The 27,964-nt window shown below is 40.7% G+C and overlaps 3 protein-coding genes across 7 annotated transcripts in view; 2 read left to right on the top strand and 1 right to left on the bottom strand.

Moving 5' to 3' along the window:
• twin (CCR4-NOT transcription complex subunit 6-like twin) overlaps positions 1-10,811 on the top strand; it is a 47,411-nt gene extending 36,600 nt beyond the window's left edge. For both annotated transcript variants that reach the window (XM_022846960.2, XM_022846959.2), the window contains 5 exons: positions 3,377-3,872; positions 4,077-4,243; positions 4,447-4,611; positions 4,732-5,408; positions 5,904-10,811. In XM_022846960.2, the coding sequence (XP_022702695.1) occupies positions 3,377-3,872; positions 4,077-4,243; positions 4,447-4,611; positions 4,732-5,408; positions 5,904-6,084 (1,686 nt within the window). In that variant the 3' untranslated portion in view covers positions 6,085-10,811. The remainder of the gene's footprint in view (positions 1-3,376; positions 3,873-4,076; positions 4,244-4,446; positions 4,612-4,731; positions 5,409-5,903) is intronic.
• LOC111268180 (uncharacterized) overlaps positions 1-12,109 on the bottom strand; it is a 32,689-nt gene extending 20,580 nt beyond the window's left edge. For both annotated transcript variants that reach the window (XM_086971577.1, XM_086971576.1), the window contains exons 1-2: positions 12,009-12,109; positions 11,641-11,670 (exon numbers count right to left, since the gene is read on the bottom strand). In XM_086971577.1, coding sequence (XP_086827703.1) covers positions 11,641-11,670; positions 12,009-12,109 — 131 coding nt within the window. The remainder of the gene's footprint in view (positions 1-11,640; positions 11,671-12,008) is intronic.
• A 483-nt stretch (positions 12,110-12,592) lies between these two features.
• The window catches only part of LOC111268171 (uncharacterized), a 31,761-nt gene continuing 16,389 nt past the window's right edge, over positions 12,593-27,964 (top strand). Inside the window, exons 1-5 of one of the 3 annotated variants that reach the window (XM_022846957.2) lie at positions 12,593-12,729; positions 13,107-13,216; positions 22,017-22,218; positions 22,390-22,566; positions 23,223-23,528. In XM_022846957.2, coding sequence (XP_022702692.1) covers positions 22,017-22,218; positions 22,390-22,566; positions 23,223-23,528 — 685 coding nt within the window. In that variant the 5' untranslated portion in view covers positions 12,593-12,729; positions 13,107-13,216. Of the gene's footprint in view, positions 12,730-13,106; positions 13,217-18,347; positions 18,509-22,016; positions 22,219-22,389; positions 22,567-23,222; positions 23,529-27,964 lie in introns of those variants that run through there. The other 2 variants (XM_022846955.2, XM_022846956.2) reach the window with 2 other exon arrangements.

The following is a 27,964-nucleotide window of genomic DNA, read 5'->3' as shown; positions in this document are numbered from 1 at the left end:
TATTATTAACTTTTTACTAAGTTAATTATTGTATGAAGTTAAATAATGATTTTTGATTAAACGATGTGACTAAATACATGACTTTTGTTCCTTTCCATAAAAACTTTTCTATATCAGGGCACAGCAGTAGAAAACAGACCTATGTCGAAATGCTATGTATGGTTTACTTGTCGTATTCCTCGAATACGTATACAAGCACAGATCTTCACATCACAGATATTACATAGAGTATTGTTGACTCGTACGCCGCGCATTTCCTTTACTAATCCTGTCGTGTGAAACGCATAAAGACAATACGCAAACGTAAAATTTTAGGCGTGGCCAGACGCTGCAATAGTTGCTAATCCGTCGTATATAATTAGCTCAGCCTAAACCGTATCAGAAGCGTGTTCACTATCTATTAATAGAAATCCTATGATTAATAGAGATCCTATGATGAGGGTCCAAACAAAACAAACTTACGCCATCGGGTATATATCGATCGAATGTATCGATTTTTTTCATGCGAAACAAATGCACGTCTTAATAATAACTATAATAACAACAATAATTATACCGTCACATAATTTCGATGGTGGCAATAGCTCAATGCAAGCACTTAAGCATGGGGCTATTTAATATTCATATAGTAATGATACTCCAATGAACTGAAGGCACATCTCATTGATTGCGAGACTTGATGAGAAGCTATTGGTTCCAATGGTACAGCATAGTCTCCTCGAGCACATAATAAAACATAAAAATATACACATTAAATGTAAAAAAGACACAATGCAGTTGTATGGTGCACAAGTCATTGTCGAACTACTTTGTCTATGCTAACTATTTAGAATTTTTAAAGTAGTATCTCGTTGAGTTAACCAAATAAATGCGATATTTTACTAGGTCATAGATATCCCTGCTTCAACGAGGTTATTTAGTGTAAAAATTTAATGTAAAAAAACATCATAGATTAGGTTGAGGTTGAGGATGAGGAGTAGCATCCCGCATACTTGGTGACAGCATAATCTTGGTCGAGTGACTGATAATCGTCTACCAACTAGCCAACCATATATATTAACGTGACCAACCAAGAAAATTAAGTAGCTGGCAGTCTAGATTCAGAACTATTATATAGTAGAAGCTTGCATCTATTCTACACGTTAAGCTAGATTACGCAAAACATGAACGGTTTTGTATAATCCAGTTTAGTTATAGGTTTATTTGGTACAAAAATATCGCCTGTAAGGAATAAATGCCCATAAAATGAACGGTTATTCGAACACTGCCAAAAAGCTGAAAACCATTACCACAAACCATCGGCTCGTTCTCTTGACTCATTCATTCAATTCGATCTACGCTGTACGACCTGTAGCCATCAGAGGTGTCTTGCCAGACCTACCGAAGCAAGGGCCAGTCGTCACAGAGTTTGATCATGTCCAGTTTGGTGTCAAAATTTTTGAATTTACTAATCGAAAGCAGCAGCTCGACGTAAGTAGCTTTTTCTGCTGTTTTTCTCTATGCCTTTATTCAGAACCTAATGTGATCCGTCTGAGCCTATGTATCGTTATGCAATATTGACGTTTTCTCATATTCCAGACTAATATTCTGGCCGTCAGGTAGATCACTTGCAGACAGACTTGTTGTTGTTCTTGCCATTGGCCCCTCTGTATTGGGCGAGCAGAATATGTCTAATTTAGAACGAAACCGTCACTAGCGTACCAAAACGAAGTGGGGTCGCGCTAGTTCCAAAGTACCAGCTATAAGAAGAATCACAACTTTTGACCCTTTGGAGCCCTCTTCTTATACCATCTACATGTATCTGTTTTGTGTACTCGTAACCGCTATGACTGCCTCGAAGAACTTTTCCACAAAGTGACGATCGTCCTCACGTCAGGGCTAAGATTTCATTATATCTATCATCTTCATCATTCAACCAGTATTATTGTCATCGCCACTTCCACCTCCAGAATAATAATAATAGTAATATTAATAATAATAATTACATAACTATGCAGATGCTCCTGTGTGTATCTTGCTAGCTTCCAGCCCATTACATTTCCTGTCTGTTCGGAGTCTGCCATACAAACCCTAAAATCGTCAATTCTTCCCATACATTGCTGGTCTTCGTCAGGGACGAACTGACACTTGGTATAGACTAGTCTTGCATTTATATCTAATACACGTTTGACACCTGAACGGCTCGCCTACGTCAGATGTGAACTGCGTGCACGACGAGGAACGCTACCTGAAACTAATCACTTTTATCTATACCGTCACCGTATAGCAATCGTTTGATTACACAAAAACAAGGTATATTTCATCAAAGTGTTAATAATAACTTGTTGTACTTCACGTGGTCGTCAAGGGAATAAAAGCACGTCTCACGAATTCTATGAGGGATCGTGGTAAGCGACGTGTAATGACTGTGGTGGCTTGTTCTCCGGTGCAAGCCGATGTGGCGCCGAATCATCACCAGCAGCAGAAACCTTTCACAAACATGGGGTCGACAGTTCGTAGCTTCCCTAAGCGCAATGCTGTCAGCGTTAGAGGAGGCCGAAAAAAGGGCAAAAAAAGTTCTACTCGACCGCGTGGAACGCCTCCCTCAACGCCGGCCGCACCCGTACGTTGTGCCTGCAGCCATTCTGATGCTGCTGTTTTTCCTCATTAATTTCATACAACAACAACAACAACAACAAACAACAAACAACAACAACAACAACAACAGCAGCAGCAGCAACGTCACAAGTATTTACACGCAAATATGAAACATTCAGAATCCAAGCTATCTTTCCGAGTACGAGGCTAATGTTAACTGTGCGCGTGGCTGAACTTCATGATTTCCAATATAGGTCATCATGCGCGAAGTTCGATCTGAAATGACATTTCCAGCCATTTGATTAGATAAACGATGAAAATTGCCACCAGATGTTCTGTTTATGCTTGCTTACATGATTATAGGGTAAAAGCTGGACGGGAGAGCTGCCAGCCAGCCAAGTTTTGTTACATATTCTACTAATAAGAACAATATTGAGAAGTTCGGTGACTACACTTGCATTCGGTTTTAATAGGATGTTCAATAAAACACAGGTGTGAATTAATGACACACCTTTAACAGTTACCGCGGATATTCACTATCTTACAGATAAATAAAGCAAATAAAACAGAACATCCACGAGAGTGGCTGATAAGCTTGCTCTTGAGCAGTTAGTTAGTAAATTCCAAAACGCTTCAGTTTCGTCTGCTAAGATAAAACCAGTGGATCGTAACGTCATCTACAATAATCTGGCCGCAGTGATCTGGCTGTCCAAGATCGCCTATTGAATACGAGTGTGACGAGAAACGAACTTTAGTTGCTATCTAATGCCTTACGGTTCCTATCCGTGCACTTTTGCAGGTGGTGCATGACGATCAACGTATGTCTCGCCTCTATGGGGTGTCGGGCATGGGCGGACGGAATCTGGCGCGAGATAAGGATGGGCCTGGTAACAACAAGCTGGACAATCAGGCGGGTGGTAACAAATTCGACTCGGGAGGCGTCTCGCTTCCGCGACGAAACCACACGTTTATGCAGGCGGACGATTTACAATCAGGCAAAAAAAGCAAATGGACCGAACTGGAAATTAAGGGCTTTGTTCGAAATATCTCACCATCCCTCTGGCAATTCACCCATCTTACAGCACTTTATCTCAACGATAATGGACTTCAGAGACTGCCTGTAGACATTTGTCGTCTGGTCCACCTCGCCGTTCTCGATGTCTCCACGAACAAGCTTCGTTCGTTGCCCAATGAGCTAGGTGACCTCGTGCAATTGCGCGAATTGCTACTTAATAACAATCTACTGCACAGCTTGCCCTATGAACTAGGCCGACTATTCCAGCTTATTACACTGGGTTGGTATTTATCGGGAGCCTTTAGCATAACAGAAAAACTGCGGGGTTATTCATTTTCGCAGTGGGGTAGTCAGGCATTTCTGATGTAAACATACAAAAATATGGTTTTGTGTGCGTCATACAACTGCAAACCAGCCAAACAGTAAAAAGCGGTCCTGAACCGTCGAGCTTAATTTTGCTCCTTTTTTGTTTTTCTATGTATAGGGCTAAAGGGAAATCCGCTGTCACCGGACATTCTTTCGCTGTATTCGGAGCCGAACGGAACGCAGAAGCTACTGACGTACCTCCTTGATAGTCTTCCTGCGTCGCAAAGTGGCGCTCCAACACGACATTGGCTTAGAAAGACCGTTGACCCGCCGCAGGGAAAGTCGGTAAGGTATACGCATCAAGCGAATCAGCTGATTGGGCCGCACACACGGAGAGCTGTGATGAAATTAAGTCTTCAACGAAACTACGAGCCGCATTTCTTACAAAGGATAAAGATAACCTTAAAACGGTCTATACAAAAACTTTTGTTTATAAACTGTTGCATTGTTGTTCTATATATAATGTATGCATGTGGAATGGCCTGTAGGTATTCACCCAACTGACCGTCATGTGTTACAACGTGCTGTGTGATAAGTACGCTACGCGGACGATGTATGGTTACTGCCCATCGTGGGCCCTCACCTGGGAATATCGCCGAAAGGGCATCATGGAGGAGATTCGAAGCAATTCGGCTGATATCATCACGTTACAGGTCATTAAACAGCGTATATATATATTACGATATTTTCATAATGTTATACTAGGATATGATTAACGTGTGCTTGTACCATTTGTTCTCTCGCACTGCACTATACCGTACTTACTTATACAGGAGGTTGAGACCGAACAATTCTACAACTATTTTGAGCCGGAGCTGAAGCATGAAGGATGGGAGGGCATTTTCTCACCGAAGTCGCGCGCTAAGTCGATGCCGGAGACGGATCGCAAGCACGTCGATGGTTGTGCCATATTTTATAAGACATCCAAGTTCAGTGTACTCGATAAACACCTGATCGAGTTCAACCAGTTAGCAATGGCCAACGCAGAAGGCTCAGACGATATGCTCAATCGTGTTATGACGAAGGACAACATTTCGTTGGCTGTTCTGCTGCAGCTCAAGGAACATCCCGATGTGCCTGTGCTTGTGTGTACTGCTCACATCCATTGGGATCCGGAGTACTGTGACGTCAAGCTCATTCAGACGATGATGCTGATGAACGAGTTGCAGACGATTCACGAGAAGAGCAAGGCACTTGCTAAGACCACTGATATACCGATTATCCTTACGGGGGATCTCAATTCACTGCCAGATTCTGGTGTCATTGAGTACCTGCGAAACGGTCGCATTGCTTGTGACCACCCGGACTTTAAGGAACTGAACTCATACCGGTCCTGTTTGAAAAAAATGACCGTAGACAGTAACAGTCAGCTTGGGGCGAATTCCTATACGCATCCGTTCCAGCTCGAACAAGGCTACACTGAGAATGACATGCCCTACACGAATTACACGTGAGTATACTACGAAAGAGCGAAAACAGTTTAATTAGAGTGATTTCGCAAACAACCGGTTCTATTGTTCTGTTGTACCGGTTCTCGGTACTAGCTTTTATTGAAAACAGAAAGTGTCTAGCACTTGGTAGTAGAAGGACATTGCTGGCCTTGATTTTGTGTAGTTGGCAACAGTTGCGACTACTGGGCATTTGAGTGATAAAATCGACAGTCGTATTTGACGATCGATTTTATCACTTTATTTAAGGAAGTAAAAAACCGCCATAGCGCGTCGCCGCCTGGTCAGCGATATAGGGAGGACGAATGACTGAATTGTCACCAACGCTAAATTATATTGAATATAGGTCATGATCACTATTATTTTATGCAAAAGCGAGCACTCCACTTTCATTTGATTAATACCGATGCAATGCAGACCTACAACGACACTATTTCGCCCTTTGCCGTAATTCTAATTGTTGCTGAAATTAACAGAGGAACGTATTGTGTTTCCAGGTACGATTTTCAGGGAATGATTGACTACATTTTCTTCACGAAGAAGCAGATTACCGTTGCAGGTATCCTCGGCCCACTCGACCCCGAATGGCTCGCTGAAAACAAGGTGATTGGGTGCCCGCATCAGGAGATCCCATCTGACCACATCCCGCTCGTAGCGCAACTGCAGCTCTTCAAGTAGACTATACATCCTTTTAGAAATTATCCGAAAACAACAAACAATAACAAGGGAATGTAACGGACAACTACGTGATGAAGCATTCGATCCGAGATCATCTAACGTGAACATGTGACAGCCATTAAAGGAACTGCGATCGACGATGTCTGCCACTCATGGGCAGCGCGTTACAGTAGCCAATGTATTGCTTGGTGGAAAACAGTCTGCGTGCATCTACCCTGTTGATACGGATTCGCTTTTACACAGCATATCACGTCACGCTTTATAGCCGACACAAGCCGATCGTCGTGAAGTTACCGCGACCCTCCATTTATTCATCCATTGATCCATCCATCGTACTGCAGACCGTGTGAGGCATGAAATGACCATCAGGGAAGAAAATGTGTTTGCGCAAATGTTTAGCATGAGTACGGGAATTCTATTACTTTACCCGTTGCTAATAATTCTGATGGTGTTACTACTGAGTGGCGAGCATCATCAAATCATGGAATGGTATGTTCTGTAGGTGTGGTGCAAGTGGCGCTCTACTCAAAAGAGAATTGATTTGTAACAGAACCTTTGACCTGTTAAATTTGGCGAGACGAGCTTATGGATTGAAGATGACGAAAAAATGCGAAGATCAGAAGTTAACACGTGTAAGAACTTTTTGATGAGTGGCGGGATATTGGCATAGTGCGAACATCCAGTAAGTGTCATGATGGCGATGCAGACCAGTTAGAGCCGAGCGGCGGCGGCGGCGGCGGCGGCGGCAGCGGCGGCGGCGGCGGCAGCAGCGGCGGCGGCAGCGGCAGCGGCGGCTGTGTGTGAAGCTTCTATGAAGCACACAAATAGAAATACGCAAACGATTGCGGCGAGGAGAGCAGATGAAAGCAAGAAGGAAAAGATAATGGGCTACTCGCGTTCTTTATATCATCTGTGTTAGCGACCGACGAATTGTGGGAATTATCACCTAACAAATAACTAATTAACACTTATACAACCTATCATCAATTACTACGACTGCTATTACAGAGGCTATTAGGGGTAAACATAACATAACACTTAATCTAATGCACAAAAAAGTCCCCTTTCTAAGTAAGAAGAAGTCATGAGGATCAAGAAGAGCCGCCAACAACAACAACAACAACAGCAACAACATCAGAATAAGCTGAAGCGAATTAAGTGAAATATGACGAACACAAATTTGTCGGTTGCTCCCCATACTAACTGAAGCGCGATTTAATTTAATTTAATTCAAAATTGATTGTTGTATATTATTATCTCTTTGTGTTTATATGCGTTAATGCGCATTTCCATGTACGCGATTCTGCGGCAGCCATCAGAATGATGCTACTCTTTTGGTTGGAAATGACTTGGTACGTTTGTCAGTTATTGATTGTAAGTTTTTTGTTTTCGTTTTTTTTTTTTTTCAATTTCCTTTACTACGTATTCCTCGAAATTTGTTCTTGTACCTTCCTGGAACGATGCACTTGGACTCATCAAAACGACCAGCTAAAAGGTGACTGACACTAATGACTTAGGTAGTAGTACAATATATTGTTGTATTATTGTGATTATTACTAGTGTGCGTTTTAGTGATGAGTCGAGTGATCGAATCGATAGGAAAATCTAGAACGAACGCCGAAAACGATCCTGAGATTCACCATTACATTAGAGATGCTAAAAAAATCAACAAAAGTGCGTGAATTTTAAAAAATACTTTTACGTGACAGTGTAACAGGTCTCATAGTGATAGCGGAGTGTGAAAAATGTAAAATAAGGCTAAAATGACGATTTGTACATCATAAGGAAAAATATTCGTGCTGTCAAAGACATGTACCGGGAAGTTTTGGACATTAAGGAAAACACAGCCTATGTGGAGCTATAAAAGAGACTGCCCTTCATTTTATCCCCCATCCCATGGTCGTGACCGCGACTATATCCAATTTTAGCCACCATCTTTTAGCATGGCAGACGAGCATTGAAGGAATGTTCAGGACTAGCCACGTTCGTCCGACAACAAAAGGCTAACGGCAGCAGAAATAGGCTTTAAAGGCCATAAAGGCTTTGAATAATGTAACAGTGGCCTTGAATCAAGGATCTCTATTTAATCGAGTTGCTACAAAGACGAACTACTTGTTGAGTAGTCACTCACTGCGATTATGAAGCGCGCTTCGCCAGAAAAACACGGCGTACGTTATTGACTATTGACACATCGCAATTCCCTATGCCGTAATACCAATATTATGTTAGCTCTATTCTCGAATGCTTTTCGTTTTCTTTGTTTTTATAATCCCGTCGAGACGACTTTTCGAGTACGTAAAGCGAGTGACATGGAGGTAGGTGTTGGGCGAGACTAGCGTCCGCAGTTGCGCCTGTTGAGAGAGCAGAGCAGAGCAGAGAGAAACTAGCGAGAAAGGAGTTGGAATAGAGGAGTGTGTATGTGTATGTAGCATTTTCAACGTTGTTGTGCCCCATTATTTATCAACTATCACCGAAGCATGTACTCTCTTCCTTTGTTTCGGAAAAAAAGGAAAGTTGACGTTAGAAAGCGCGCGCGTGTCTGTCTGTCTGTCTGTCTGTCTGTGAGGCGGGGTGGGGGAGGGTATATGTTGTTGTATATTATTACATATGCAGTCGTACCCTAACGTCGCTTAATCGTTCGCCGTGTTCACCCCAGCGATGTTATACTAAGCGGTACATCTCGTATAGTAATGTAATTTTGTATCTATAAAAAATGAAACAATGACCGCGTCTTGATCTGTATGTGAGGCGCCGACGCTCACAAAAATCGATATTGTACCTTCTTTCGGTGAGCTCGATTTGGTATCGAACTGGTATTGAAAAAAGACCGAGATTGCGCTTTATTTCCTGATGAAAGCATCGCAGGAGAACGTACGTGGTGGCTTAAAATACCGATAGCAAAAATGTCGTACATATAGATAATAATACATGTATGTGTTATTATAAGCATAAGGTAAAGTGAAGTACGCGTCAAAATTACAATTCGAGAGATGTTTAGCGGCATATTATAACAAAATTATTTCTATAATACGAAATATACACACGGTAGTATAATTGGCGTATTGAAACAATTCATTTTGGCCTGAATTTCGCTTCCATATAGCGTAGAAGTCCCGCAGTACCGCGAGATGATCTCGAGTTGTATGACACTTTTGTCTTCGGTTATACCATAACAGTGTACCTTTCTTACCATTTATTATTAAATAGCTAATGAGCGCAGTTAAAAAGATGGGTCATAGTATGAGAATCTTAGGTTTTTTCCTAGGCAAGAATGTACGTGACTTATTTGCTTATATACATACGCAACATTGTTAGTTTTTGTCGTCTAGAACATATTCTGTACCGTACTATTTGTGTCAAATAGGATCTCTATCACCATACCGCGTGAGCTCTCCCTCCATAGGATTATTTTAAATATCAATGAAAAACCTCACTGAACAAATTCCATTTGCTCTCATCTTGCTACACTTCAAAGCCTGATTTAAATTAACGTCCATGCAGTCTTTGTTGCCACACGTAAAAGATTTATCAGCCAAATAGTGTGATATAACTGTGTAGATAATCTACTAATATTGTCGGCCTGCCGAAAATCAGCCTTTTTTCTGAAACTTTATTTTTCTAAAATTCGAGTCCAGTTAACCAATAGGTTTGATTGGATTATTGAGTAATAATTATCCACTTTAGATATGCGCGAAAAACTTGTAGAATACCCTCTTTTTTTTTAGCTGTCTGTAAGCTTTGGTACTTTTCTATTTTAATCTCTGTTCACTTACGTTAGTATTTACCTGTATACAATGCTTTTATGTTATCATTGAAATAAGCCCTTGTGTGTAACAATTACGTTTCCCAATTGCTTCTCTCATATTTAAACAGATGACTGTACGTGATCATAATCAAAAACGAGTAGTGGCAGTAAATAAGACGCGACAGAACAAAAGTGGCTTTCTTATACGCTAAAACTAACATATAGATGCTCGCCTAATGTCCCTTACTTGTGTGAACGAGACAGAAAATTGACCTCTTGAATATATATATACATATATATATATATTCAAGAGGTCAATAATATAGAAATAGTATCAAAGAAGGAGTGACGTAATCCTGGCCACATCTTATTTTGCATCGAAATTTATTAGCATGTGTGTACCATCCATTCGTATACAAAGAAAAGTAGTTCAAAAGGCAAGAGTGGGGAACTGTAACTAGCTAACTGTCTCTGCTCCTTTACGGGTTGTACTTGAAATCTGTAGCGCTAAGTTAATAACAATAATTGAGCTCAGGTTACCACTAACTGCACTTCCTGTAATGGTCTCTGGGTGGCATTGATCGGGTCAGACATAAGAAACCAAAATGATATATAATGAAAAAAGTCTGATCCACCTGACGTTGGGAAACGAGAACAGTTCTTATTGTTAACTAAGATCCGACAAAATAAGGACATCAATTTTTGCCCGCGTTCTCGACACAAAACAACAACGCTCGAAAACGAGCTAATTTCAATAATAAGAAATCTAGAAAAGCTATTAAAAGATATAACTCGAGCTTGGCGAAAAAATTTTAATAAAGACGGTGACAATTAACGCCAGAGGCAGGGGAATTATAAAGGAGGAGAGAAATGGTGGATGGGCAAAAAGAGAAAGACAAAAAACAAAAAAGCATATGTATTGTTTATTAAAAACATAGTAAAATAAATAAAAAACACAAACATTGTCTATTACATAAATAAATTCAGTGGAGTTATTTTTGTACGTAAACCGTTTACAATCATATCTTGATCTACACACAGTTCATACCCACAGCATACACTATACTGTTGTATACGGGCGATGTTTCACATAAACTTGAATAATCGTGAAATTGGATTTAGGCAAAAGGGCACTTTTTTTTTTCAATGGAAAGCTACTTCCGCTTCCATTTCTATGCAACCGTCAAACGACGTCCCTTAGATACGGGGATGGGTATAAAACATATACAATTATTTTTCCACTATTGATAGGTAACTATGAGTCCATTGTTCTTCCAATTTATTTTTTATGATAAAAATTCTAAGACCTTTGCCTTGCGCCTATTTAGTGTATATCCTATAAATTGCTGATTACCGGTGATGATGACAATGGGAAGCGGCATTTTGTCAAAATTTATTTTTCAGTACCTACAAATGCAAGCCGCACTTTCATTATAGATCTTCACACCCACTTAGTATAAATATGTTTGTAACGGTATGACGTAGTCAGCATCGAAAAGTGGCCCGACACCCATACACTGCACATCTTTATAGATGAAAACAAAGATAATTTCCGAGATGATGTACGTGTTTGCTCTGAACGTATAAAGTGTTTTGTCTAAAAAGTTTATGCGTTCTTTAGCCAAAGTTGGCTAAAGCGCTTAATATAGCGATTGTTCTCGCCTGGAAATCGAATAAATATCTCTTCTAAGAAATCCTACCGTTCATTTGTTTCCTTATAAACTACCTGTGTCATACAGTTGACAGAATCCGTCTATTAAACTACACCATTAGAATTGGTATTGCGTGTCTGCTGGCTCGATACAACTTACGTAAAGATCAGCGCTCTGCACCAGCCAAACCTGCAAATACACGTAGCGAAACAAGAACCAGAATAGTTGTTGAGGTAACCAACGTTTTAATAGTAAGTGCTATATTTTCAAATTAAGTTGTGCTTGCACTTTCAGCAAAACTTCACAGTCTCATCTGACTACCTATCTTAAGAAATTACAACACATTTTCATTTATCAACAGTCGCATTGTTTGATTTAACGTTTCATTTGTCCGAAACTACTCCGAACATCTGGAGCGAACATTTTAGAAGTCATTTTTAAATTACGCAATATTAAGAAAAGAAAAAAAAAACGCAGTTTTCTATTTTCTATAGAATCCATTCAAGGGCACCCCCAAGAAAACACACCGCTTGGGCTGAACCACAGACTCTTGCCGTGGTAGTGTCCAGCTTTCACACCATAGTGTTACTCTTAAGAGAAAGACGGGCACAGTGCTGGCGAGTAACATGTAATTGATAAATTACAGCTGGTTTTTTTCTTTTCGAGTCCTTTGCCCTACTCTACCGTAGGCGGCTGGCATCCGGTACGAACTGTGTCTACTCAAGGTTAGGACTTAGACCACTATGTATCCTTAGAGCAATACGCTATCACCGCACCACCACGAAGACAATCAACAACCGTCTAGTAACTTTGGACCAGTTACACAAGTTCCGTGTGGGGAAAAAGTTACTATAAATGGTTTTGCGTCTGTCCGACAGTGCGTCGTCTGCTACTTTGTGTTCGTCGGTGAACGGATAAATCTAGACAGCCGTCGAGAAACAGAGAACAGCAGCTGAAACGGAGGAACGGATGGATGGTTGATAGGTTAGCTACGAGGCAAAACGTCGGGTGGTGTTCTGTTCTGTTTCTGATGGTGGCCGTTCCTATGCTGCCGCTGGCGCAGACGACAGAAGTAAAGCAAAGCCAGGCCGCCCCTTCCGTCGTCAAATGGGTTTGACAAAAGAAGATTGTGACGACAACTGCTGACAATATGCGACGGTTGATGCGGGTTGCTGTGCCTGTACTGTCGCTGCTGTTTGTCGCGGTCCCATGTGAAAAGTGGTGACGCTCGTCGCGACGCTGCTAACGGTAGTGTAGTCGGGTTCCAGCAGAAGGGCGGCGGTGAACAGTTTTTGCATTGCTACTACTGATGATGGAAGCAGCAGCAGCAGTCGTCGCTGGTGCTGCTGCTGGCGATGGACGGACAAACAGTGTTGTTTTTAGCTGCTGCTGCTGCTGATGCTGCTGCTGCTGCTGCTGTTGTTCGTTGGCCAGCTGCTGGCTGTAGGCGATCTTCCAGGTCTGAGCAGCTGTAAGGGCAACAGCAGCAACAGTTGTTGAGAGTATCGGGGTTAGGTTTCCCTTAACGATGTAATATAGGAGTGAAGTGTGGTGTAGAGCAGTGTTGCACTTGTGTTCGCTACATTCAGGGATTAATAATAACCAGTTGTTATTGTTATTATTAGATATCATATAGAGTTACGACGGGAACAGAGAGAGGAGGTCTTCTGTCTTCCGTGCCGACCCGCACAAAACTAAGAAAAACTTGTGCTACTGACGACACTCAGTGCTCGAGGTAAGTTGTAAATAGAGATAGAATCACACATATATACATATAAATACGCAACTACAACTTTAGTTTATAAATTGAGTAAAGCCATCGTGGACAGGTGCACCTTTGCCCGTCCATTGAATGGCGTTCGGCGTTTTCCAGATTAATGTACGCGCTTACATAGAAAAACCATATACAATTAATGGCTAAAGGGCGGCAGATAGCTTCTAGCAATGCACGCATGTTCCTACCATGTTTCAAAAACGATCAGAAGTGGGACTCGATGATTCTCTGGTAAAATTAGAAAAAATTACCGTATTATAGTGACGAGCGCCACCCTCCCCTGACTAGCTCAACTTACTAGTTATTTCAGCTATTAAGCATCATGTATATATATAAGTGCTCTGATCCACCAATATACGGATTCCGATAAAACGGCGTTGCTGAGTTGGTTGTTAGATTTGAATACAGAATTCGAATCGTATTACTAGGTTTTTACCATTATGCACGGCTGCACTTTTTACGCAGTGGACTTCGACACAGTCTCTTGTTAGTCGAAATCATTATTGACTAGTGCCTACATATGTGAATGTAAACGTGCGCTTTGGCCATTTGGCCGTCGCTCAACTGTTTCTAGTGGGCTAGTAAAAGAAAGGCTTCAGGGCGATTGTGTGAGATTAAAAGGCTGACTGTGATGCTAATGATGGCGGCCTCTGTTGCCAGACTACAGACTGAAAAGGCTATAGTCGTAAGCGGACAAGAACGTCTCTATCGACTATAACACAGACAGTGGTAGCGGTTGCAAGCAACAGCTCATTTATTCATCAGCAGCAGCAGCAGCCAGCAGACGTTATGGATAAATACGGGGGAGCGGCCTTGTGGGGGTAACGGATGACATTTGGACTTTTGTTTGATATTGTTCGGTTACCACTAATTCTCCTATTGCCATTAGTGGCGTTGCGCTGTTCCTCGTATACATGTTTGTTCCATCCCAAGCCTTCGTGTGGCTGGTTATCGCTTGCCATCTCGATATTGATGGAGTGTCAGCTGATGCTGCACGCGTCCCTATAGGCGAAATGGTGATGTACTGTTATATGATAGAAGCCATATTATTGGTGTGCTATGCCAACTATCGATTAATTCTTCGTGAGTAATGTCCACACACGAAGCAGTTCATGCTGCACCTATTTCAAAATAATATTTAAATTGGACACTACATTTATCCGTTGCTGGAGTAGCCATCTAGCGGTACTTACTGATTACAGACTAGCTATAAATGATATTGACAACTCACTAAAACGTATTGGCATTGAATGGGACGCAAGACATTCAGATCGCCTAACGAGAAGAAAAACACTGAAAAAATAGAAAAAAAAAGCAGTAAAAAAGTCTAAATTGGTACGTTGTAACATGGAAGTTTGCCGTTGGTGCGGAAAGCAAAGCATATACAGACATATAGCCTCCTTTTGTCAGTACCCAGTTAATAAGTGATAACTTACTTGCAACAGTTAGCAACAAGTCCGACTTATCTAGTGCCGCAAAAGCAACACCTCCTGCGATGGTTTCCGTCAAGAATAATTTTTCCATAGACTCCATTTGACCTATACTTACATAAAGTATGGGTTAATAAAGCTTTTAGCAAACTTTGTCGAATATAAGCTACAGTATTCTTGCTTATTTTGCCAGTGTACTTCAGGGCGTTGGTGTGTGAAGTAAATTTAAACCGCTTCCTAACATAAGTCCTACGAGCTCCAGCACTAGTATAATATGCTGTACTGCAAGTGATTCCATTTCCTCTTGCTATGCTAAAGCAGCAGCTCAATACGCTCTGATCCTTATTCTTTTGCTTGACCTTATCCGCTGTAAATATTTAATTGTAATAATACGGCTTGGATATATATATATATATATATGTATATATGTATATATATATACATCGAATGATTAATCATCATTCGGCAGTGCGCGTTTATGCCTAGGAAAAGGAACTTACAGGAGAAAGCGTAAGGAGATAATGTAGCCAGTGGTATTAAATCTGTGGCCTGGATTATGTAGTTTTGGACACTATTGGAGAACAAATGGGCTTATAATAATGCGCCTGTTAGTTGTATAGCAGACACATAGAAGATGTACCCTGTGAACACATGATACCTATTAGGAAATAAGAAAAACAAAGATGTGACATCATAGTTCGAAAGAAAGTTAAATAATTTTGCGTTTGAAAAAGTTCAGCTTAAGTTATTATAGCATATGCATTTAGCATTTAAATAACAGTCAAGAAATCAGTTCGGAAAAAATTATTTTCCCCCAAAAAACTAAAACCAGACTACGAAAATACTGTTACAACCTAATAAGATAATAAATATTGTTATGATTTTTTTGGTTATCTAAAGATCTGTCTGCGGCCCAGTGCTGTAGTTTTTTAATACTTTCCGAGATCTTAAAAATTTTGGAAAATGTACCACAAATTCAGTGTATTTTATTGTGGCATGTCAGTGTCGGTGACAAAGCGTGAAAGCAGAATTTTTTTGCACGTACTTTTTAATATTAAAGAATATTTCTGCTAAGAAGATAGATAGATAGAGTACTATTTAAATCTAGACTAGTTGGCGAAAGTGGCATGAGAGAAAAACAATTCTAACATTAAACCAATAGAAACTAACCGAAAAAGAGCTGGTCGTCGTATTCATCTATGATGCATAAGTAGCTGGTTGTTGTAGTTTTGCAAGGAGTTATTTGAAACTAATGGAATCGAATTGCGCAGCTTAAGAGACAGCTTCAGACTAATCAGATCGAGAGCGGTATTTCGAAGCAAGCACTTGTTGAGGTAACAGTGAGGGCTGAGTTTGTACATCGAGCGCTCTGTAATCGACTGATGGAATATTCAAAATATCTGCATGAGGAACCTAAGCAAAAACCAAGTTAATGGGTAAAAGCTTTAGAGTACCACATAATAACACTGTACTAGTGAAGTTTGGGGCGTATAATGCACTCGCTGTTAACCTTCTAAGAAAAGAATAATGAGCTATTGAAGAAGACTTTAGGTTGTGAGTGAAAAGCTTTCTCAGATGCAGAATTGTCAGCAGACACTAAAGCTATTATTGACAAAAGAAATGAGTCGGATATTGGGGGCGAGATATGCCGGCAAACGTGCAGATACGCAACCTAGCATCTGGTATAAAAAGAATAGTAGGTATCGACATGCGCAGATTGTGAAACGCGGAATTCTACAAACATAGAAAATGCCTTAGTTAATAACATAAGTGAACTATTTCATTATATATAAAGCTTTGTGTTTGAAATATTAGGGTTCACTTTTACAAAAATAAAATGTTGAAAGAAACTTCTCAGTTTGTGGTAAATCTTGTGTCTTTTGAGCGATTTGGCACTAAATCAAAGGGTAAAGCAATATGAGAGTTTAATACGCGTCTTTTTAAGTGCATTTCTATAGAAATCATGAAAAACAACAACAACAACGATGTCAGTCACTCTTAAGCGTTGCAAAGTGAAAGGACTTTATAAAAAAAAAAACGACAACAAATAAAAAACATCGTGCTCCTATGGCGATCCTGCTGTTTCATTTGTCCCTTGAAAAAAATCATATTTAAGGCCAAAAGATTTTCAAGTAATCACCAAAGCCCTGGCAAAATGGAACTATAGCTGAAGGCCAGCTTAGGTCAGATAATTTGCATTACAAAAAGAATAGCTTTAGCTTCTAAATCGCGTTCATTTGATAAGCGATTTAGCTGTTAAGGCGCCAAATGCCACTTCTATTGATACGGTATCCGTCATTACCACCTGAATGTGGTAGGGAAAATAGGATGACCGTGAGAGTAATGGCTACATCGACTTCATGGTTTCTAAGTTTACTTTACTATGCTATTTCCGGTAAACTAATTTTAACGATTACTTCGCCTCGTTAATTTTTGCACTTTATCGACCTATTCCCATTACGAATTATGTTTAAAGTTTTAAAAGCAGAACAGCTGTTGCGCGTTAGCTTTCACAGTTGGGATGAAAGTCGGCTAAACAAGTTAAGTTTTGCGCATGGTTACCGTTTTGTTCTTGCCATTCAGTGATATAAACGCAACGAAGCGAAGGCTGATAGGTAAAAGCCATCCACAAGCGGAACTAACAAAACATTGAACCGGTTCATGGGCTATATTTTCTTGACTCAATCAGAGTTACTTAGTATCAAACTTGCCGGTATTCGGATAGAATCGTATGCAGCAGCAGGCCAGTGTAGTAAATAATATTTGCTCTTATCGTAGACAGCTTTGCAAATGCAGAACTGATACGTTCCTCCGTCTCCAAATTTGTCTATTGTCGGGTTTGAGCATACGCCTGACTGATCTTGTTTGTTGTACGAGGAAATGCGGTCGAGCAGCTAATGGTGTTTGGGCAAACATTATTATGGATATGATCAAGTGTGGGCGGTTATATTGTGAGTTATTAGTGCCAGCAAAAATATTGTGTTGTCAATTTTTTTTTAGAATAGTCCACTGCGCGTTTACGGCAACTGCCGAACGTCATCTTGCTTCAAATGCATATCAGAGTAGAAATCAAGCTGAAGTCGTACCGATCGAATTCTATTAATTCGGGAAAAACATTCCGTCGTGCCATTAACTCATTGCTGACTCACCTGATGACTAACAACACAAGTTAAAGATCATACGTATATGTGTAGGTACACGATAACACGCTCGGAGTGTATACAAATAATGATTTCTCATTTTTTTCGTTCGTATCGTCACAAAAATTCGCTTAGTCTTTAAGTTGCCACAAGGGACAGCTAAATCTTCGTTCCTATATCTTTCAACGAGCTAACAGTTCTTCTACTATGGCTTGAATGTTGGCGCTATGTCAGGCGGTCAATGAGCTACAGTGAGCTAGAACGGCGTTAATAACGGTAAAAAAATTGATCGGATGTTTGTTGTTACGATCATGAGTCGCTATGTTAGTCCTTTTACGGAGTCACCATCATTGTTAGTAGCCATAACACTGAAAAGTACGGAGAGTGTGTCGACCGAGAACGGATGGAAGCGGATGAGTGGATTGAGTAAAAAGGGGCGTATGGCGATTTGATATTGGCTATAGATAGCCACCAGCAACGGTCTTTGAATGACTACTTTTCTTCTGAATCACGTTCTAGTAGATATCATACTTCTCTGGACAACTGCTGAGTGTGGCATGGTATCCCTTCCTGTAGCTTTGAAAGCAGATTACTTCGTCTAGCATCATTCATGGAGAGTAAACGCATACGGTCAATCGTACTAATAAATGGAACGCATGAAGCTTTCAATGGAAAACAACGAGGTGAGCCAATAACATTTTATTTGACTGAAGGTGCCTCGTGATGAAATTCGCGAGAATATTTTTCCCGTATCTTATACTTTGTTATTGGCAGATTTTTTTTCAAAGAGTGAAAAACGGAGGAGAAGACGGCTGCACAGTGTTACTGAGCCTTAGTGAGGTTGCATTATAACTGATCGGTTTACGGCTTTCAAACTTAGCTGCTGTAACCAATCTGTAACTACAACGTCGCCGAAATTGCTCAGTTACATATTTGCGAACGGTGTTTTCAGTCATTGGAGTCAAATTGCTCTACGAATTAAGCCACTTGTGTTAGGATAGTTTTATAAACTAGCTTAAGATTTGCTACATATAGCTATATGTGTTTGCGCGTTTGGAGCACCTACATGTATCATTAAGTTCGTTTAAACCCGGTTCCCTGCCTAGGTACGGCAAAGCGAGTCACGGTATACTTGTTTTGCCGGTTCGTCTCTTTCAATTTGTTCTTCATCGCGCCCGGAGCAAAGAGATTCTCAGCGATCTTGACAAATCTGTGTTTTCGGTTCCAAAGGTTGGTCTTGAAGGCTTCTTTTGCTGAATAGATTAATCCTTGCTCAAATACAAAAGCCGAAAAAGGTGGCTGAAATCATCTTGATGCAGACGACTTACTAACATATGGGTTGAACAAATTCTAAGTACAGCAAGGTCTAGCCCAGTTCTACACGCCGCTAGGTTTGGGGCTGGCCGTGAACCGAACCGAACCGAGATAAATTTAGAGGGAGAGCCAGGACACCTCCGTGACACCTTGTCGTAGCAGAGGTTGTACAGTGAACTTCGTCGAAACATGAAGGATAATAGTGTTAGTCGCATGGATAATCAGACCGTCTCATCGCTTGCTCCTCGTAACGACCGCAGAATAGCTTCGATCTCAACGTATGGTATACGTTGGTACACGACTCGCAACTGCTGAAGACCCATGTCAAATTAGTTAAGCTGTAATGGTTAATTTGCTACCTAATAATCTATTACCCAATTATGTTCGTTTACGGTCGACTAGAGGCAGAACTACTCATATGTACTGCATGCACTGCTCAAATGTTGTACGCAACGACTGTTAGCGGGTCTATCATCAGACGCCGCTTTTAATAACATGAAGCTCAACTGAGACGCTCAATTAATAGAGTATTGGTTAATAGAGATTGCAATCATTCTATAACAGAAAGATTGTACTATGGTGGTGGTAGTGGTGGAGGTGAATGTAAGCGCTTGTAGTGCGGTATCATCAATATAACAGTCGTCATCATTATCATTATAATCATGATCGTCGCAAGCCATCATCGTTGAAGTTCAATGAGGCACAAGGAATAAGTTTGCAATGGGTAAGAACCAATGACTACCTGGTACTTAGTGAGTAAGATGTTCGTGCATCTCTAGTGCAGCTAATTAGTCCGCCAGGTCCTAAGGATGTTATTGTCTTATGTCTGCTACGCCAGAACGTGCGACGTCAAAGCTAAAGGTCTGCCGTTAGTGTCGTTACGTTGTCTGGCAGCGCAGATTATGGTTATCGTTTCGCCTAATTTTCAACTTCTGCTCGGAATAAATGATATTGCGGTTATAGAGCAGCGTGGGATGAGGTTTTGGATGAAAGAAGATGGCCTGTGTAACGGCTAAGTTTTATGTGTAGGCAAGTGGTCCCTATTTGAGTCTCTAATACAGATAGTGAGTTATCTAATTGATTTCGTGCTCGACAATTATACAGTGTATGGACAGAAGATGAATGCTGTTTTTTACGTGGTTAGCCCTGTGAAAGTGATGTAAAGTTGAGAATCAGCAATTCGCTTTGCAGGCAGCTAGCGGTTATACTCGGAAGACCATAAGAGGATGCCGCCAGGGTTGATGTAGAAGAAGTATGCTGTAAAAGCAAACACTAAAGAATGTGGGTATTCATGGTAGAAGAATGGTAGCGGAGACGATCAACATACATGTTGATCCCGTCTGCTATCTGATTCGATGTCATACTGGCTACGAACTATCCATCGGTGAAAAGGCCTCATTAAACTAGCATAAAGCCCAGCAGTGTTATATGGATTGCATGGAAACGTTATGCGAATCGATCATGATCTAATTACGTTTTCAAAATAAATGACATTTAGATTATGTACGGAGGGTAAATAGGAAATAGCAGACGACTTGGAAAGGACTTCCTCATGCATAGAAACGACGAATTTCTTAGACGTTGCCGATATAAAGTCGTTCGATCCTTTATTGCTATTGATCACATGGAATGGCTTAGCTTTAAGACAAGTTACGAATTTTACGATGCAAATATATTTAATCGATGTGTACTTGCGGCCTTAAAAAAGGTTGGTGCACCATATTTCGACCTAGGTATCTGCGTCTGTTCAAGTGTTGGTCAGCTGGTCGGGATAGTTTCGTGTATTATTATGCTGACTTTGTTTGAATTAAATATTCGCTATGATCACATGCCCCGTCCCATTTACTAAAGTCGAAAACGGAAAACAAACCTTCAAATACTCCGTTTCAGTCTAAAGGTCATCGGTCTAAAGGGTTAACTTTTTTAAGGCATTTAAAGCACGCGGCAGATTTCCTAACTGACCAATGCTGATCTGACCTTGTCATAAAATTGGGTGTCTAAATTAGCGGGATTTTGCATTATGATATTAACCGAATTGAATGTTATTTGTATGTCTAAAAGCTATTGATATCTATATATCAGTGGTTCGGCTGTCTGTTGGTCGAATACTTTTAGTTGTTATGATGATCTGCAATAGAATAGCCGCAGACATTTATTGGGCATCGGTATGGGATAATTTTATTGCTATAAAAGTTTCTCCACACGTCGCGTGTACTGCATCAATAGTCTCTGACAAAAATAAACAAAGCTCAGCTATTGTTAGGCACATAAGCTGTCCTTCCAACGGTAGGTCGTATGGCACGTGCTCAAAATATGCTGCCCATGTTATGAACAATGCGCTATGAAAATTTCAATCCGATCTATCATATGTCGGAAGGTTGTATATATACACGCTAGACAAATGGTTACGAAGCTGTATATGTATATAATATATAACATCAGAAGTTCGTTATGAGGGTAATGAGCACGATAAAATGGCCTCCGTGCTTCGGCTGACCAATTTGGCGGCATACCCCGTACAAAGTTTTAGTGCGTACAAGGTGTGCAGTTCGTGAAATCCTCTTTCCTAGGATACTTGTCCGCATTCAACACTAAACCAAGATTTTAAGCATTACCTTTTGCAGTAGTATAATCCACACTGAGAATACTAAAAACGGTGGTGCTTGTATTTCTATTAAATACAGATACGTCTCGAATTGCCAAAAACTTTAGTTAGAAACTTTCTCACCAGTATAATTGTGAGAAATCTTGATTAATTATTTCTAAATAAGTTTTTTAAATTATGAAAGTTAAATTAATCGAAACTATTGATATAATTAACTCAAACTACTCCGCCTAACAAGGTCACTTCGTGCTTTTGCTGCTGTCGTCTTGTAGATGTCCGCGAGCTGCAAGCCCAGCCGCGCGGCACCACCTCCTCCGGTGCCTAGTCACGCGCCCAATGCCAATCATCACAGTAATCGTAGCCATTTCAATGGGGATCGGAACAATAACCGGAGTACGGCTACAGCGAAGATACCCACAGTCATCCGGCCAAAAATGGTCGAGACACCGACAAAAAAAGCTCCTCCAAGACCACGTAAGTGTGTACACACATAAATCTGTGCACACGAAATTTCAACTATTTTTGGCTATAGAATTGATTCCGTCATGTGTAACCTTATTGCACCTCACTTGCAATGCGGACTGGTAGGACAGCAGTGCATTAAAACAGCCTAACTGTTGTCTGTTTTGTTTGGATCTGCTCTAGCTCCGCCCAGGGTCGACTATGTTCCTACCCGTACAACATCGCTATCGAAGACATCTGTAGGACCTCCACCGGCGGTACCCACGCCTCCAGCGCACAAAACCCTGTCGAAAGGAAATACTAATCACAAGGGTTTACATATCAACACAGCTAAAGCTTTGAGAAGGGTTAAAATTTTCGGTCAGTACTGTACATGCAGACTCACTACTTTATCTCTCTTAACACTCTTTCTAACACGGTTTTCTTCTACCTAAAGAAGCATCTTTACTATGCTTAAGATCTAGACATCTCCAGTCGATAAAATCTAAAAGAAACTCGTAAAAATAAATGCTGGTTAGTTATCAATAAAATTACTACCACTGTCCGATTTAGGTCAGCTAGTGTTCTACTCGTCCTATTTTATGGTTGCTTCGATAAAGTCAAGCGTCCGATCGACGTACGATAAACATTTTTCTCCTGCGACTGAAGGTTACTGCCGATCAAGGTACTGGGAGTCCACTGATTACGGTCAAGCAAACACTGATATGTCCTATTGCAATTGTAAGAACAGCTAACCTTTTTATATATTCATTGATACGAACTTGAAAATTGCAACCTACAAATTAGAATGTATATTTTATGATGCTCAGTGGTTGCTAAAATAGGATTACTCGCTGTTTGGTTGGATGGAACCGGAGTACGTTTTCCCTTTTGTTTTTCCTTGGTCCCAGTGCATCCAACACATGTCACAGTGAAAATTAAAAGCAAAGCAATACATTATGTTCTGGAACTCTGGACATCGTGCCACTTATATGCATAAGTCTTCTATCTTCGATTTTGAATGTTTTCTTCGACAGGTAAATCTACTTCTGGTGGAAGCAGTAAATCATCAACGTCAAATGCGAACAGCGAATTCGTCACGTCAGGCCTCGGCGGGGGCTACGGTAGTTATACGAATCAGGCCTTGTCGCAACCACCTCGAACTAACAGTAAGAAACAGGCACCGCTACCTCCACGCGGCCAGAACGGTTTTGGAGGGGGAAGCCATGTCGTAGCGACGGGGACACTAATCAGCCTCGATACTCCACCATCCTCGCCAGGAGCATTTGGTACTGACTTATTGCTCCAGGCACCTGCATCAAAGAACCACATCGCATCGAACAGTAAGTCTCTAGTCATTAGTTTTCATCATCGTTTCCACGTAAGCGGCCAAATGCACCGGTACAGAATTAGCGACGGGTCTTGATGCTGGTAGACTTTGGCTCAAATCTGCTGAGATGTCAACGCAGGAGTCAGAGCAGTCGGAGCCTTAAAAATATAGCGTTGTTATAGAAGTTAGGTTCCTTATCCTGCGCTTTTCTATGGCTTTTTAGATTTATGGATTAGAATGTTATAAAGCATACCGAAAATGGATTATTTTCAACAGCTTCAGTTACACGAAAGCCATTTAAGAGCAGTTTTAAAAATATAAGTGTTGTCAGTCTCCGAGAAATTCGTTTTACTTAATTTACTAACCTATACCGAATAAGGATAGATTTCCCAATTGCTAAAATGAACCGTAATATATCGAACTGTGGGACAGCCTTGACCGAGCTGCGTCATAAATGAACCTTAGTTGAATAATCTTTCTTCATAAATTTGAGCCCCAAAAATTACACACTCTACTAATTGACCATATCCGGGTTTGTGAGTCATTACCATCTTGAACTTCGTGCTCAATATAAAGTAGTTAACCAATGCTGTGGTCGTCCTTCGGATGTGTAAACCAAACAAATAGTTGCAGGAACTTCATCTATTATTGCATAGGTCGTTTACGTGAAGCGCCTCCTCCGTATTTTATGTAGGAACAATAGAAAAGACTTGAGAATAATAATCTCGTTGCAAGACGTCAAGAGTGACATTAAGAGTTTGTCGTCGTGTGATAAGCGTTACGATATTTCCTTATTCAGTACTTCAGTAACACAACTGTGTCACTGAAGGACTGCATTCCTGAAGAAATGTCCTAGAAAACTATGGAACTTCAATTTTTAACAAACAACTAGGGTGTGCTTCATTGTACGGTATTGGAAATAGTAGATTTAACCGAACGCAAAAAACGATACCAGGTAGTATTAAAGTTATTAGTAACGACCCAAGCAGCAGGTTTTCGGCGTCTGAGTGCGAAACTTAGATCCATAGTGCATAGATGCTTCTTTACATGCTGCTCGATTCTTAGATCACTATCGTAAGATCTCTATCTACCTGTTTGAAATTCATTTGTGATCTTAGACGAAGTGATCTGCATTTACCTCAAAAGATATAACGAAGGTTCCTCTGAAAAGTTTAATATAGATACCATGTCGTTTCTTATAGTTTTGAACTATTTTGGTTAGGCAAATACGTGAGAACGCTCGTTCTAAATAGCTAAGAGATTGTCTTTTTTTTTGACGTTATTTATGGAGTTGCATCTAGCGCTTTATAAATTAGTAAGTGGGACAATTTATATTAAGTAGCTTGTCAGATGTTAGTAGCACAACTTATAGTAGGTAGCGTGATGGAGCAATTTACGCAAGGAGCGCACACGAGGGGCACTGACCGACAGGACAGAATGTGTTTCGACTACCATACTCAGGCTCGGTATTAGCAGGTTAGTCATACCCATACGTCTTTCAGACCTAAAATGGATAACTTGATGAACCTGACGTGCCAGTCAATTTTATCAATTTCCTGATGAGGATTCGTGTCATAATAATAGTGCTGAAGAAAGCTGGATCCAAATCTGCCACGTTGTTCCCTTACTCGTTGATGAATGGGTTGATATGCTAGAGCGTTAGGCAAATCGGATCTCCGCTTCAGGTTATACGCGAAATCACCGTGCCGCATAATAGGCATACAAGCCTGCTCTTTACAAGTTGAGGTTCTCAAAGCAATATGAACTTTACGCGATCAAAGCGGGAAAGTTGCCTAAAATATACTCGCCAGATATATATGTCATCCCTTCAATTGGTAATAAAGCGTTCTTTTTTTCAGGATTGATTTAAATATATGAGCCTGCTGGCGGCGGACTTTTAGCTTAGCTAATCTTTGCTTAAACGATAGCACCAAGTTTTTAAAAAGAGGCCTCCTTAATATTACCAAGGCCAATTACACAAGTGTATATATATATACATATTATTTGTAATGTATTTGCTTGACGATAGAATGTGTTACGTGGTGCTATAAATAAAGTTATTCCGTTGACCTTTTCCTTTCATGTATGAATAATTGTTGTATTGAGAAAGTCGTTCGGGTGGGCATTTTCCTGGAAGACACAGAATTTCTCAGGTAAAAAGGTTAATATCTAGTATTGCCCTTCAATTTATTGGCTCTCTTTAATACATCGCGATCTTTTCAGCTTTATTGCGGTGTTTTTCATTGTTCTTTCACAATACTTATTACATTAAACGGAGTATTGTTGAATGGAATATGCTGCTATGAGGTTCACATGTTTTGGAGATAGTCACACCTTTTGCTATTTGTTCCTGAGTGGCCGAGGTTGTATATGGTGCGCCTTCTTCTGCTTTCCATGCCAGTTCAGCCTCTACTACAGCAGATTCTACTACTTGTCAACTTCAAAGTCGGTTGCTACTGTTGGTAGACGACCCAACGTGTTCACATTAGCAACGATGAGGCATCGCCACCACGACGACGACGACGACGACCGAGTCAAACAATAAAACGACGACTGCCGGGCGCGATAGGACAAGAGCGAGCCGGTCAGTCGAATGCGGTGGCGGAGGTTGCGCAGTAGTCAATGGAAATCCGAATCTTAGGATCGCTCGAGCGTTCCGGCCAGTTGCAGGGACAATAACTACCAACAGGACATTGTCGTCTCTATACGCTATAGTTCCTCGTCGGCCAAATATTTTGGACGAAGCTGAAGTCAGCAGTCGTTCTGGATTATCTTGATGACACAGACAGCCGGACCCTATAACTGGCGCACACTTTAATGTCAAATGTATTACGCCATTGAAAATAATAATAATAATAATAATGATTCAGTTAGCTTGACGCACTTGTTCGTAATGATCTGGATATTTACTGATTTTTACAACAACTTTGGCTTGAAATTGTTTAACTTGGCAAAAAGGGTAGATCGAACGCCGTCCAGCCGAGACCTGGTTATTGTTCGATTACAAGATACGACGAGAGAGGCCAACTTGACTTCTTTTCCGCCGATTTGTTCGTTTGTGATGTTCTCAAAATAGAAAGAATTGCTAATTCTCGGAAAGAAAAGTAAAATTTGGCAAAAGTTTTGGCCAAACTGGTTGATTGGACGGTTCTATTTCGACACAACGTATGTATATGGAAATAGGTGTAACGTCTCGATAGCCATTGTACTCAATGTTTAGAGACCTGGTGTTGACAGTTCCTTACCACAGGCTGGTACTGTGCGTGAAGTCTAAGACCTTGTCTTGCTGAGTAGATCTACGTTTCTGAAAGTCTCATGTGGACAGCATGCCACAGTCACCTAGTAGACCTATGTCATTCGGCGTGAACATTCAGCTCGAACGTTCATTTTTATGGTTTTTGTTGACATAATGATGGCTGTCTATCGAGCAGATAACTAGTACATATCCTTCCTATAGAGCGAACGTGCGAAAACCGTTGCAGGTGATGCTTAGGCAGACACCGTTATTATTATTATTATTGTCAATCGGACGACTAAACTTCGATTCGTTGTTAACAGAACCTGCACTTCTACTAATAGTTAACGGAATCAAACTTCGATATAACGTAAACGTGTAGTTTTTTCGAAGGTGCGGACCTTTTCGCCAACCTGTGCAGGTCGACGGAATTCTAAGTGGTTATTAGCGTTTTATAAGATGATTATTTCCTTTATCTGTCCAAAGTAGTGGTACAATATTTCGCCACTAGACCTTATGTTAAGGTATCATTTTTTTGTTGAAACGGCACTTGTTTGTAGCAATCCGTAAGTTTGCATGAATCGTCACGTTGACCCAGCCTCATTCTAGACTGTTCAACGTTCAAACGTTGTTTATCATTCACCTCGGAAGTTATAAAAATAACTGGCTAATTTTTACTGAAGACCGGTTTTTTGTCGTAGGCTCTGATAGTTTCAAGGCAGTCTAAACCCAGAGGGAGTCTATCAGTAACTATACGCCAGGTCGTCCAAATCGGTCTAGCTAATACTTCGTCCCACTGGGAGCGTTGATAATGCCTATACGTTAAACTGTACCGTTGGCGCTGTCGTTCTTCATTTCTAGACTGTAACCACTCCGTCTACAACTAATTACGGGCTGATTTGTTTCTAATCGAGTTGAGCAATTTTTCAATACTGTCGATGGTGTTATATCGACAGATGAATGGTATCGTGAAATACTTCCCGTTCTGTCGAGATAGGTGTTGTCGACGAGTGGTAATTTCTGCTTAATAGTTCTAGTTAATAATAACAGAACACTGACGAAACCCAGTTTAACAGGTTCGAGCACACTTTGGCTCGGCCATGAGAATCATTTTCGCTGACTAGATACAATGAATTTAAAACATGCCCATATCCAGAACACCAGATGAAAGATCCGGTAAAAAACTCTTTAGCGGAACTCCTAGCTAAACGTTT

This window comes from Varroa jacobsoni, unplaced genomic scaffold, assembly GCF_002532875.2.
Source record: "Varroa jacobsoni isolate VJ856 unplaced genomic scaffold, vjacob_1.0 scaffold_1263, whole genome shotgun sequence".
Classification (NCBI taxonomy): Eukaryota; Metazoa; Arthropoda; class Arachnida; order Mesostigmata; family Varroidae; genus Varroa; species Varroa jacobsoni.
Note: the sequence above shows the minus strand (reverse complement) of the source record. Positions and strands in the feature narration are given on the sequence as shown.